The sequence below is a fragment of the Zophobas morio genome, unplaced genomic scaffold (genome assembly GCF_036711695.1).
Source record: "Zophobas morio isolate AGI-343-1 ecotype UQ-CSIRO unplaced genomic scaffold, CSIRO_AGI_Zmor_V1 ptg000014l, whole genome shotgun sequence".
Lineage (NCBI taxonomy): Eukaryota > Metazoa > Arthropoda > Insecta > Coleoptera > Tenebrionidae > Zophobas > Zophobas morio.
The window spans coordinates 12656963-12671976 of record NW_026972119.1 but is presented as its reverse complement, the minus strand read 5'-3'; the positions used below and the strand labels follow the sequence as shown (position 1 = coordinate 12671976).

The 15014-nt window shown below is 33.4% G+C and overlaps 1 protein-coding gene across 2 annotated transcripts in view; it reads left to right on the top strand.

Annotated features, from left to right (window-relative positions):
* The window catches only part of LOC135128548 (uncharacterized), a 110804-nt gene extending 102583 nt beyond the window's left edge, over window positions 1-8221 (top strand). For both annotated transcript variants that reach the window (XM_064055420.1, XM_064055419.1), the window contains 2 exons: window positions 7321-7532; window positions 7717-8221. In XM_064055420.1, coding sequence (XP_063911490.1) covers window positions 7321-7532; window positions 7717-7841 — 337 coding nt within the window. In that variant the 3' untranslated portion in view covers window positions 7842-8221. The remainder of the gene's footprint in view (window positions 1-7320; window positions 7533-7716) is intronic.
* The last annotated feature ends 6793 nt before the right edge of the window (window positions 8222-15014 follow it).

Sequence of the window (15014 nt, the reverse complement as noted above, 5' to 3'; positions counted from 1 at the left end):
TGAGCTTTGCCGCAACAATACCACTAATGAATGTAGTGTAGTAATTGGTTGTGGTCACTGTAATTAAGCAAACACACATTCAAATTACTTAATACGGCCTACTAAAATTGTAAGATTCTTTGCTATTGTTTTTCCAGGAAAGCTTCGTTGTTACAAAGAATTCACACATTTCGCTGTTAAGTGGTTTTCTAGAAAGCTAAAAATGCCAGTGTAATCAACCTAGACCTTTGTATTGGTAATTAATAAAACGAGAAAAAAGTACACTAAGTGACAACAAACGCGTTAAGTAGTGTGACAAGTGGTAATTTCTAGACGTCCAATTGCAGTACGGAAATCCAATTACAGGCTTAATGATATTACAGTGTGAGTTGATGACCTCAATAATTTTTTAAATGTTGCGTTTAATTACCCCAAAAAAGGAACAGTGACCTATTAATTCAGAGCGTGGTTAAGGTTGTTATGTGTGGTTGTTAAGGTGGCTACGATTACGAGAAACACGAGTTGCATTTAAAAACTACAACTCAGCAGAGTAGCAGTAGCAGAGTACGCAAATCCCGATGTGTCAACGACATGCGCGGTCATCCGTGGTGAACAAGTTTTATTTTCATAAGTAGTAGTAAAATTTACAAAGAATTAATAAATAATAAATATTACCCATATATTAAATCTAAATGACATTGCGTTAGGGAGTAGGAGATTTTCGTGATTTTTAGACAGCGAACTGATTATTTATTAAACTAGTCATTTACTAGTATTGTCGGTACCCCGCACCCAGCAACGAAGGGTATTAGACTTCTCCGCCTCCTCTCTGTGGGTTTTCATAATCCCATAGCCACTGAACTAGACTAAAGTGGACAAGGACCAAAATTTCCTGACATGATTACATAAAATTTTTACTTCAAAGCAAGGCATTTTGGCGATAATATTTTAAACCTTACACTAAATTGATTTTTTGATAAAAATGTGTCGGTAGTTAATAAATTTATTACGGGTAGATTTTAGACAGGTAGTAGTATTTTTGTAGATCAACCTGATCCAATACGCACTCGAATAAGCTCACGAATTCTGACGATTTAACAATGGCACAAGACAATACCTGGGAATGCAATGACTAAAAATTAACAAACTACCAAACCGTTTGTTGATGGTAAGATGCTAACCAAAGTTTGGCTAATCACCCCCACCATTTTTAGAATTGCTTTATACAAGTGGCTCAAAAAAGTTAACGAATGAGGAATGTTTTATTACCGATCCCATTTTCCCCAAAAAATTGAGTATACACTACTGTAATTACACTGCACGTATTCAAATTGATATACGTGTCCTTGCTAAGATATTGATAACGTATCAAAAAAAATTATTTGGAAAAACTCACGAAAAACATACATATGATGCTTCTTTACCTGTACTTTAACAATTCACACATATATTAATTTTAGCTCGTAGGTATTATTATAAAAAAATTAAATCTCAAAGTTAAATTTTATCATTTGGAAGCTGTATTTATTTGTTCGACTATACTTCAGGAACGAGAGAAGTTCCGTCGGAATAACCTTTGACCAATTTTTTAATGTTCATTTTCTTCTTCATCAACTTCTAATTTGTTACACATTAGTTCTTTTCCAAATTTCTGAGAATATTTCGCAGTAACTTCGACAACACACTGTATATATCACTATTATACAGCACATATGTAGTTTTTAGGTTTTATGTATTTAGGTTTTTATATTTTTTAAATCCATTTTGTTTTTTGTTAAAGAAAAACAGGCCTGTTGTTGTCTGTCTGTCTGTCTGTCTGTCTGTCTGTCTGCCTGCCTGTCTGCCGTCTATCTGGATTTTTTTATTAGACAGATAATCTCTGAAACTACTGGACCGATTGTTGTCAAATTTTGTATGTACATTAGAAATAACATATAGATGCGCTCACCAAAATTTGGCTAATCATGCCGACCATCATTGGGATGACGTCATCTCTAAAATTTACAATAATATCTATTTTGTTAATGTTATAAAATAAGATACTCTTACAATTGTGATGTATGAAATGGTGTTGAGTTTTCACCCTAGACGTGCAGATTTTTGGAAAATAAATGAAAATTGTATAATAATATTTTGCAATTTACTTTGAAACTGCAAAACCGAATGCTCTAAAATTTTGCAAAAATTTTAAGATCGTAATGATGGTAAATCGTGAACCAAAATTTATGTATTTATCCCCTCTCAAAAAATTGTATTAAATAAGTCCTACCTAAAATATGGAAAATATGATGAATCTCTACTTGTGATTTATCATTCCGTTAATAATTTTACGTCCCGAGCGTAAGCAAAGAAAGTATTGTAATTGAGTCCGTTGACCGACTCCCTACTTTAACGTTTTCTCGACCTTTCATGACCTCTAGTGTACGAAGAAATAGGTCTTCCATTTCCGTCTGTCTGTCTGTCTGTCCATCTGTCTGCCGTTTCGATTTTTATTAGGCAGATAATCTCCGGAAGTGTGGTAGATGGTAAAACGCTGTCCTACACATGCAATTTATGACTCCGTGTTGAGTATTTGCTCAAACCGTTTAGATTTTTAGAAAAAAAATCAAAATTATAAAACATTTTGCAATTTAATTTTGTATCTTCAAAACCGAATGCTTTGAAACCTTGTAGATGTTTTAAAGTTATGATAAGCATGATAAATCTTTAATAAAAATATATTTGCTTATCCCCTCCAAAAAATTGTTGACGTCAACTCAAAATTTTGCCGAATAAATCCTATCTAAAATCTCCAAAATACGATGAGTCTATACTTATGATTTATCATAATGAATGCGTGAATTTATTTTATTGATTAAGTCAAGAATTACAGAAAATTACTTTGAAATCTTGCAGGCGTTTTGAAGTTATGGCAAAAGTTTTTAGTCTAAGTGTACAACTTTCTACCAATTTTTTGATTTATCGATTGATCAATTTTTCAATTTTCCGTTATTTCAGTTTTACGATTTTTAAATTTTTCGATTCGTCAATTTCTCGATTTTTAAATTTTCCGATATGTTCCAGTGTTTGGTGTTTCTAATTTTCTATCAATCAATTTTTTGATTTTTCGACTTTACAATTCCTCGATTTTTCCACTTCACGCCCACTTCGATATTTTGAATTTCTCATTTCTCGATTGCTCAATTTTTCCGTGTTTTTTCGGTGTGCCACTTCTCAGTTTTTCGATTTTTTAAAAAATTAAAATTTTTTAAAATAGGGGAAGACCCCTATCTCAGTTTTTCGATGTCGCAGTTGTGAGATTTTTCAGTTTTTTGTTCTTCAATTTTTCTTCGATTTTTAAATTTTTCGATTTTTTAATAATCCAGTTGTTGTTGTTTCTAAATTTTCGATTTTTCGATCAATTGATTTTTCAATTTTGTGATTTTTCGACTTTTCCATTTCTGACTATTCCGACTTTTCGATTTTTCTATATCTTCCCAACCCTCGATTCCTCAATTTTTCGCCTTTTCAATTTTTCGATTTTCTTACTTCTCGACCTTTTGATTATTAATTTTTTATGATTTTTAGATATTTTGATTCTCCCATTTCTTTATTGCTCAATTGTTCGATGTTTCAGCGTCTCGGCTTTTCAATTTTGGGATTTTTCAGTTTTTCGATTTACCGATTGATCAATTTTTGGAGATCGTATTTTGGGATTTTTCAATTTTTTGTTATGTTAATTTCCTCGGTTTCTTGTTTTCTGATTTTTCGGTTTTTGATGTTTCAATTTTTTGTTTCTTAAATTTGAGAGTTTTCGATTTCTCGATTTTTAAATTTTTCGAAAAACTGAAAATCGGAGAGTAAAAGAGTTGAAAATATGAACATCAAAAAATCGAGAATGCGAAAATTCGAACATCAAAAAATCGAGAATGCGAAAATTCGAAAGTCGAAAAATCGAAAAGGAAATAAATTGAAATTTTGCAATATCGAAAGGCCGAAAAATCGAAACACCAAAAGATCGAGACATCGAAATGTAAAAAATTCAAGGAACACCGAAAAATTCAGAAATGAAAAGACTCCCAAACTAGAAGTGCCGAAATGTTAGGAAATCGAAAACTTGAAAAATTGAAAAACTGAAAAATCAAAAAACGAGAAATCGAGACGTAGAAAGATCTGAAATTTAAGAAAAAAAACGAATTGAAAAATCAAAACATCAAAAAATTGGAAAACCGAAAAGTCGAAAAATCAAAGATCGAATAGTTGAAAATTAAACCATCGAGAAATCGAGCCATTAAAAGATCCAGAAAAAGTCGTATGTTTTCACTTTTCGATACTTTTTATTTACGTCCCTGGTTTTTACTTTATAGAACTAAAAAACAAAAATCTCAAAATCAAATTCCATACTTTTTCAACGGAAGGGGATTTATTACTTTACTTTAAGGACGACCAATTTTTTAGATTTGCTTATACGGGGTGACTCAAAAAAATTGATGAATGAGTCAATTTATTTTATTGATTAAATAAGAAATTGTGAAACGGAATGGTTTGAAATCTTGCAGACCTTTTAAAGTTATCGTCAGCATGGTAAATTGGTCTTTATCCTGTCCAAGAAATTGATGAGGTCATCTTAAAATTTTGCCGAATAAATCCTATCGAAAATTCAGAAATTAAACAATCTGTCATGTTATTTATTAAATCAAGAACTGCAAAGTTTAATGTTTTGAAATCCTGTAGACGTTTTAGAGTTATCTTAAGCATGGTAAATTTATCATTTTTGTAATTGAATTTATATTTTTTACAATTATTTATCCTGGGTGATACAAAAAAATTAATGAATGAGTCAATTTTTCTTATTGATTAAACCAGGAACTCGAAAATTTGGGAATACAATAATATTATTATTAGTATTACACTGCACCTACATTACATATATGTATATATTTATTTTAACTCTAGAGGTTCTCATAAAAAAAAAAATCGGTTGTCTGTAAAGTCGGTTTACTGACGATAGTTGAACGTGACAACGTCTTAAGAAAATACTGATGGAATGGTAGCATTTTTCAAAAGAAAATTTTAATTTCATTTGTCTAATAGATTTGTATGTATATAGAGAAGGAGGTAATTAGAAATCACAATGAAATTGATCAAGTTAGATTTTTTCGCTTGCACTTCAAGCCTTACATGGAACGCCTCAGAGCGAGGTAACGCCGCATGAGTCATGTTTTTTCGTGCGTGTAGCCGGCTCAATCGGATTATAAGACGTTGTCACGTCAAAAAATAAATTCACAAAATCAAATTTAGTAATTTTTCGAAAAATATGTTTTATTGTACTTCAGGGACGAGGAAAATTCGACCATTTTTTTATAGTACAGCATTGTATTAAATCAAATTAAATGGTTTTAAAAATGCCTCGATTTGATTAATTAATATTTAACGTTCATTTGTTTTTTTTTTTTGTCTACGACATTCAACTTTTTTTTTAATGACACTATATATTTTTAACAGACTTTTGTGTTTTTTGTCTGAATTCATTTATGTATCATGGCATATTTTGCTGAAAAGTTATGATAAAAATTGGGGTAATCATTCCTGCCAACAATATGATATCATCTCAAAATTTTTCATAGTGAGTTTAAATTTTATGAAATCCTATACTCCTGTACTTTGAATCCGCCTTGGGATTTTCCCTGACGCATCCAAATTTCCGCAAAATATCAAAATTATAAAAAATAAAATTCGTTAGATTATCTGGTGGCGGCTCGTCCATCGGGTCAATTGGCCAATGGCCCCCAAAAAATATTCGTAGAACTGTACCATGACATGAACAAAAAATTCAGCAACAAGACAACAATTCTCATTCGCGGTTCATTGGGTCAATTATAAATGTTGACCTCACGGAGAGTTTCATGCGTAGAGATTTCCTTTGAGTGGGAATGAAATAAACTTACAGCAAAAACCGCTTACGGCAGACAGTGTCAAATATATCCCCATAAGAAGCAACGTGGTCAATGACCAATGACAGAGTGCGGAATTTCACGATGCACATTTCATTTCATTTTCATAAATTCTAGATTATATCAAATTTTGTAGTGCATTTGAAAAATGAAGAATCCAATAATCGTAGCTTTCGTGCTTTAATTCACCGGCGGAACTTGACTTATTTTTAAAAAACATTTATAGGAAAATTCTAATTTTAAGGGGTCTTCAAAAATAATTCAGACTAAGTTGCTTAAATTAATTTAACTTATTGCACAATGTAATTGAACTGATATTTTCTTAACTAATTAAATCGAATCGAATATTTTCATTGACTTGAAAAATGTACTTAAAATTTGAGGTCAAACAGCCCTTAATTATAACACCATTCAAAATTTCAACGTAATTTCTTTTTTAGACAAATCTGAAGTTTATTTTGTCCTCTCAGACAAGCTGACTGTAAAGAAAAGAAAATGAAGTTGCGCATTTGGTAAACGTAGGCAACCAACCTTGCGTTGAATTTTTTCAAATAGCCTTTTGTAACGTCGCGTCACCAGTATACACTAGTAAATTACACTTATAGTTACACATGATGTGATATTTTCCGCCTTGGTGGTATTACGAAGATATTTTTATTATATTTTAATTTATTCAGTTTTACGCATTGTTGAGAAGATTGAAATATTTGATTTCTAATTAAAGTTATGTAGTCTGAATAACTGTTAATCAACCTAAATTTCAAAATAGGAATCTGATTTCTGAGATAAACTGCGGAAATCCATTAAATGCCACTACTAGGAATGTATTTTTTGCAATACGCTATGTACAACTTCATATTCACTGATGTCTCAATTAGCAATTATCTTGACCACAGCTGCTTTTAATTTATTTTTTAACTATCATCGTTATCGTCACACATCAAAGCCGACTTAGAAAATGAAATCTAACTCCAAACATACTTCCTTCCAAAAGAATATATTACTTTCATCTTATTACGGTGTGAAAAACGAGTCAATGGAAATCTCATGAACCTCAGCATAAAACAAAATTGTCTTCGTTTTTCTTACTTATTTCCCGCATTCACGTCAAGAAAACCGATTTTCCTTCAGATGCAATATTGGTAAACATTACACACTGCGCATGAGATCACAGTAAATGTTTCACACTCTTGTAAATCCACCCAAATTTGGTTGCTTTGATGTTCATGAAATAACTCAAAACTAATTACACTAAAATTCAGCCAAATATGGGGTCGACATGTTAACAGTGTAATAATTGATGAGCTTACCCTTAGCATGTATTTGACGTAGTGACGTCAGCGACTGTCCTATCTGTGCTACGCACCGCACCATTTCAGCTGATAATTCGGTTATGTTTGTTTTGTAGAAATCCCAGCTCAAGCAGTTTAGTCCTGTCAGAAACGGGCTCACTGGACAGGGCGAAGGCGGCTTATGAAAGACGCAAGAAAACCCAAATCCAGGATTCTGATACGGGAGTGGTGTCAGGGAGAGTGGAAAATACTCGAGTAAACGCTAATCGGTTAATAGCGGAGATACTGAAAGACACAAATCTTGACCAAGCTGACGACTCGGCGGAAAGTGAGTTGACATCAGTTGGAGTAGGTATTATCTGGGCACATGTTGAAGATTCAGCACCTGTTGATACATTTTCTAGTAGAATTTCTATTAAGTAAATTGCAGTGTTGGTGCTTCTTTAATATATACACAGATGATTTTTATAACTTTTGTATCAAAATTATATTTATTGTAATTGTTTTTGCAGCTTCAGGTCTTCAGCTATTTATTGCCAAAGATGGTACCGCTGCGTTAGGGAACCACGAGGTGAAGTCTCAAATGTCGACAGGAGTGCAAGTTTTCAAACAGGTTGTCATGGACGACAACAGGTAGTCAATATAGGAAATGTGTGTTGTGTCGCAGTATAGAAGAGCTTTTGAGTTGATTTTATTGATGTAAAAGTTTGCTGTAGCTTATATTTGGGAAGTGCAGTCAGTATTGGTTTGTGTCGTCTTCGAGCTACGAAATTTTTATGTCAATATTGAGGTTATTGTATTAGACAGTGTTGCCAATTTTTGTGATATAACAGCGGTAGCGTAAACGTTATAGGTACTCTGATTTAAGTTAAATATGATTGACATTATTATTTATTGTAAATTATTATTGTGTTAAATGTATATTATTTATTATTCATTTTTAAGTTATTAGTAACCTTGTATAAAGTCGTTTTAAAATGTACATACATACACAATAAAAATTAGAGTTAAACTTCAGTTTGTTTTCTTTATGACGTCAGTGTGTTATAATAGTACTCAATTAATTTATTGTCGTACTAATGACATGCATCGATCCACTTAAATAAAACCCGTTCATGATAAAGAATTCAGTTAAGTATATCAATGAATGTAGAAAAAGGTCGTTAAATATTTTCAAAAGATAGGTACACATCTTTATAAGTGTCTCTCTTTGTTATACATACTCAAGAATGTATGTCAAACACATCATATGTCAACAACTGCAGGCACCTTAAATAAAAACGCCTGCAAAAAATAAATATGTCCATATAGCCATAAATATTATTAAAATAAACTTTCAAAACATAACATAAAGAGATCTTTAGATTTATCTTCTGTGAATATTTTTTCTTTTGCACAATATTGTCAACTCTTACAAGATTTCAACGATTAGATTATTGGAAAAAAAGTGAACCATTTTAGAGATTACGTTCAAAATATTTGTGAATCTTCACTTACCGACTAATTTTGTCTAAGTGTATTGTGGGTTGCCTTCCGCACAGTGACAAAGTTTTACACTACCGATTGCCCGAGTTGTTATTGACGCTAAAATTTAGGTCTGTAATAATTATCATCACCGGGAATGCCTTAAATAGAGTTTTTATAATGACTCTTGTAATAACCCAAACTTCTAGCCTTTAAATTAACCTTGAAAAAGTTTGAAAGGCCCACAAAAAATTTAAAAATCCAAAGTTTGACCTTGGCTGTGATCGTCTAACAAATAGGAACCTACGTTGTGTTTTTTTTTTTTTGTTTTTGAAAAATGGCGGGAAGACGTTCTTTCATACAAGTGCATACACCGTCGAGACCGCAAGAAATAATAGACAAAATTGTTTTGGAGGGGGGAGCACTTCACCCCCTCACAGGAGGAAAGACGCTGCGAAGATTTACTCCTCAGCGCAAAAACCCTCTTTTGTTTTATTCTCGGACATATTGCATTTCAAACATCTTAAGATATATGAAAAAAAGGACACTCGCGAATTGACAGACATACACATTTAAAAAACGAACAAACGGAAAATTCTATACATCTGTTTGGAATCAATGCAAATATTTGAATATCACAAATTTAATAAAACAAAGCAAAAACTGAATCAAGTAACTGGATACAAATACACAAGTTATTGCGGGCGTGTGGCGGCTGATTTTTAAAGTTACGGCAGTTAACGGGAGCACAACAAAGGTACCCCTGGGGTGTTGTAACACAAGCGGAGTTTGGGGCTACCGGTCTGGAGCTCTTCTCCCCCCACGACGGTGATCACAAACCCTACCCCATACGCATATCTCCATTACGAACGTGCCCTGCGGAACTAGGCCATTACGGTCGCCAGACCCGTAAGTGGATTTCGACTATTGGTCCAAGTCGAGAGCACTACAAACCGGCGGTCGTCCCTGAATCTATCCAAACCTCTGGGCTTGTACAGGTGACACGATAAATCTCGCCAGCTCGACTAGAAACCGAACTTCGCTTCTGCCACGTTTTCTGTGTCATTTAACCTCAATTCCATTTTCAAATATTCAATCTCTTATAACTTTGATATTAACAACAACTGAACGAGTGTTAAAGTTTCAAAGAGCAATAAACAACAGTTAAATTCGCCATACAATCTTGTGAATTCTTAAACAACAAATAATTCTTATGTGAGATTAAAAATGGGACATTAAATAATTTATATGATAGAAACATTCATCAACAAAGTATTTACAAAACAAAACTTAGCAAGGATTTATGAAACAAGAGATCTGGTGTGAAATGAACTTGTGCAAATAAAAATATTATGTGAGGATAAAACTGTAGAACATGAAATTTACGTTCAATTATAATTATGCAATAAATAAAATTACTGAGGTTAAAATTGTGAGATTAAGAAATATAGTATGAGGTGGTAAAATTTCAAGTTAACAAAATTTACAGGAGATTGATATTTGCCACACTTTATCAACGGTTCAAACAAAGAGTTTACATTATGTTAAATTATGTCTTGATCCAAGTGATTGGTTACTTAAAAAAAAAACAATTTACTTTGAGAGTTTAAAATACCGCGAACTGGTTACCCCAACAAAACACATAATAAACAAACACAAAAATATCCAGTCATCGCTCCGAGGGAAAAAGGGTCTCGCTGATGTTATTAATCTCTAGCGTCCCGAGGACGAACCTCTACCAATCTGTGGCGTTGTGAGGGCATGCCTCGATTAATTAATCAATCTGGAGCGTTGTGATGGCATGCCTAGATGAATTAATCAATCTGTGGCGTTGTGAGGCATGCCCCGATGAATTAATCCTGATAACGATGATAACTACCTAAGGGAAGAAAATATCATAACCCCCGCCAGTTCGCAGTATAATGAACTTGTTTAACTGCCGTAAATGAACTATTAACAATCTTGTGTGAAGAATTAAGAAGTGTTATAATGTAACGCTTACGTATATGCATCCAGAAGCTTATTCGTAATTAAACAATAAGGTGTTTTCCTGACTAAGTGAATTTCATGAAATCTTCTAGCAATTAGTTTATTTAAATAATCCTGATTGTTAAATTGTGTTTGCACTAGCTGACTATTAAGAAAAACTAACTTGATTGGTGAATTTACAAACAATGAAACAAATTTACAGCACGTGTTTCGTGTGGACCGAAAGTTCGCATCTTCCAATTAAAAGGCCGCAAGAATTGACCGCGCGGGTTGGGGACAACTGTATCATTATGAAAGTTCCGATTGATTGTCGTTAAACAAAGGCTTCCTCCCGTTTTATTAACTACCAAACCAACTAATTTAAACCTAGCGCTAACCACGTGGTTACACTCACACAAGCACATTCAGAATGATTCTACGCCATGCAGCTTCTCCACCAACCAACCAACCAACCAACCCTCTAACTAAAAACTCCCTAGCGCTAAATTGTCACGCTACTAAACAAGCATCTCCGCGTACCAGGTTGCCTATGTTTAACGATTTCCTTTTTGTGAATGAATTTTTTTTTCTTTCAAATTCAAATTATTCAAGTGTGATTTCGCGCCGCTGTTAATTAATTTCAGCGCGAAAACTTTGATTTAAATTCGGTCACCACACTCTATAAACTTTTCAGTAGAGTATAGAGTTTAATCGAAAAAAAACCTGTAACAAGCTTTGAAATTTAAAGTTGAAAACATTATGTTGGCAACCACAGCAGTACGTGTGCGGTTTGACAGTTAAGGTCAAATAGAAATCAAACAGCTGCAATACCAACATTATTTTAAAAATTATTTTATGATCTACTAGAAGACGTTTTTCGATCACACAGTAGATCAGTTTTACACATACGGTGCAATACAAATTTCTAGCAAGAGCACTGTGATAACCCAAACATCCCGCCTTAAATTGACAAGTGAAAGAAATTTGAAAAGAACGCGAAAATTTCAAAAAATCAAAAATTTGGCCTTGGCTGTGATCGTCTAACAAAATGGAACCCTAAAATATGTTCGGATGCAAAGTGGTGGACACCAACACTTACCCATAGGCAGCGTTGTAGCACGAGCGGAGTTTGGGGCTCCTGGTTGTGGCTGCTCTCCCACCACGACGGTGATTCTATTCTAGCGGCAAGCACATGCCGCCCAGCACTCTTCTATCACGAAGAACCGTACCGCGCCAGTAGGCCGTTACGTTAAGATCTGCGTCGTTTGTACAGATGGCGCGATAAATCCCAAAAGCTCGACTAGGAACCGCGCTCTCCGCTTCTGCCACGTGTTCCTGTGTTATTTACCCCAATCCCATTTTAAATGTTCAGCTTCTATAACTCTGATATTAAACTACAACTGAGCAAGGGTTAAAGTTTCAAAAAGAGCATAAACAACATTTAAATTCTCCATACACTCTCGTGAAATTTTAAAGAGCAAAGAATTCTTACCGGAGATTAAGATTGGACAGCAGACAATTTATATGATGGAACCCCTAATCAACAAAATATTTACGTGGTCAGACAAACTAGCAAAGATTTATAAAAACAAACAAGATCTGGTGTGAAGTAAAACTTGTGCAGACAAGAAAATTGCGTGAAGTTAGGAACTGCAGAGCATGAAAATTTACGTTCATTTTAATTTATACAGCAAAGAAAATTACTGAAGCTAAAATTGCGAGATAGAACAGATAGTGAATAATTGCATGAGGTGAAAAATTGCAAAGCTAACAAAATTACATGAGGGTAATATTTGCCACACTTTATCAACGACTCAAACAAAGAATTTACATGATGTTAAATTATGCATTGATCCAAGTGACTGGTTACTTAAAACACTTAGCTTTGAGAGTTTATATCATGCGCTTTCCCCAGCTTATCCCAAACAAACACATGATTAATAAACACAAAATGCATCCCTCATTGCGAGAATTATGTCTCGATGCTGTGATTTTCCTCGTCGCGAGAAATATGTCTCGATGATGATAAGTGCCTAAGGGGAAAAATTTAATCCCCCAGTGCCTCAGTCCCCGATATTATGAATTTTACCGCACTTTTCAGTGTTATAATGTAACACTTAAGTATAAGCATCCAGAAATCTTATTTATAACTTGATAAACAAAGGATGAGTCCTCACTAAGTAAATTTTATGAAATCTCCTAGCAAATGCTTTACCTGAACAAACTCATGACTGCTAAATTATATTAGAACCAGTTAGTTAACGATTAAAATCCTAACATGAATTGTGAATTTACAGTCAATAAAACAAATTTACATCACGTTGGGGTTGAGGAAATTGTGGGGTCGTCGTCGTTACGATTAATTTTCGTTAAACAAAGGCTTCCCCTTTTTTTTAACTACCAGACTATCTAAACTTAATCTAGCTTCCTTACCGCGTGCCTTCACTCACAACAAATAAAACAACAGTGACGCCACAGAACAGAGTGACTCATCTCCACCCTCTTCCAAGCAGGCCAAGTTCTACCAACCCTCTCACTAGATACTCCCCAGAAATTCCCTAGAAGACCTACCAACTATCAGAAAAGAACTAAATTTGCACATGGTTGCCTATGTTTAACGATTTTCTTGACTGATTTTTTTTCAAATTCATATTATTCAAATGCGATTTCGGGCTGCTGTTTTTTTTTCAGCGCGAAATTTTAATTCAAATCGGGTCACCACAATATCACATGGCGGTCTGATTCACTAGGATTGGAAATCCGGTATTCTAGATAAACATTCACATGAAAACAGAACACAGAAAAAGCTCTCAATTTCGCTCCGCTTCCACCACGCGATCCCGTGCGTTTATTGTGGTTCGACGAAAACGAGTACTGTAGTTACAAGAAAGGACTGAATTATGCCACATTCTATTAACAGTTGTGGACAACAAAAATTTTAAACTGTGAGAAAATGAACATTAAATATTCCTCCCATTTCGAGTCCACGACGATATTTATTTAACTGATGATAATTCTCAAGGTGCTTTCTCTTAAAATGGATAAACGTTTAAGACTAATGTAAAAGCTTAATGTTTTTGATTAAGAGAACCCTAAATATATCGTGAAACCTGAATAAGTTTTATATGAAAATTTACACTATTGCAGTTAAGTTATATTGGCAGCAAGAACAGTTAAAAATCCAAACATAAACTATGAAAGTATAAACAATAAAACAAAAATCACACAACGAATAGTCGAAATTTTAAAACATTCCAGAGAAGAAAATCATTAATTAATTGCTGTTACACTAATAATTGTACTCGTTGGGGAATCCGATTCATTTTGTTTAGACAATTGCCTAGATCAAAATGGGTTCACAAAAGTCACATCGTGGACCAAAACTAAACCCCATATCATCTACAAACAAAAAACGTATGAAATAAACACAACAGGTACATATTCAATGCGTTCAAAATCAATAATTCGAGAATAAATATTCAAATTCAGTCTGTAAAAAATGCTAAAACGTATAAGAAAAAATAAAGCCCTCCCATTTTCAAGTCGATGATGAAAATTATTATCTAACTGATAATAATTTTCAAGGTCCCTTCTCTCAAAATGGATCGATCTTTAATACTAGTTTAACTGAGCTATAAATGAATTATATAAATGTCGAATGGGACGTTACCAATAAGTGTGGATAATGTAATAGCTTGACTGAAAACACCTGAAACTTTAAGATATATCGTTATTCGTTATTAAAATGAGTTAGTCAGGTCAGGTCAGGTCAGGTTGTATTGCTATTAGAGCAATACAACAAAAATATTACAATTATTTTATATTAGAAAATTGCTAACTAACTGGTCTTACACTAACAACACTCGGTGAGGTGTCGAATGCGATTAATTTTTATTTAAAGAATTGCCTTTTGGTGAAATTACACAAAAATTTACGCATCAATTTTTACACGCGTTTTCACAAGCAACACCAAAACAAGAAGTTGCGTGTCAAAAACAGAAAGTGACAACATTCTTCAGAACTACCAAACTAAGGGTGATTCTTTTCGCTATTTCCCCAAAACGCACTAGAACATAGTGATTACCTACGTTCTACGTTATTGAATGATTTTTTTTTATTTTTCAAGTATAAAATCAGACCAAGATTAAATATTCAAAATTACAAAATTCTGAGATAATGTTATTAAATGGGGATGACTAGACACATTTTGGTTAGCTCTTTACCATCTACACGGCTACAAAAAATATTGAAATCGAATGTGAAGCAACTTTATAAATTTATAATAACATATATTTATTTGAAATTTCAAATGGATATGAAATTTTAGGTGAGACTTCTTTGAAATTAATTTTTATGTCCGGCAATACTCTCACTTTAT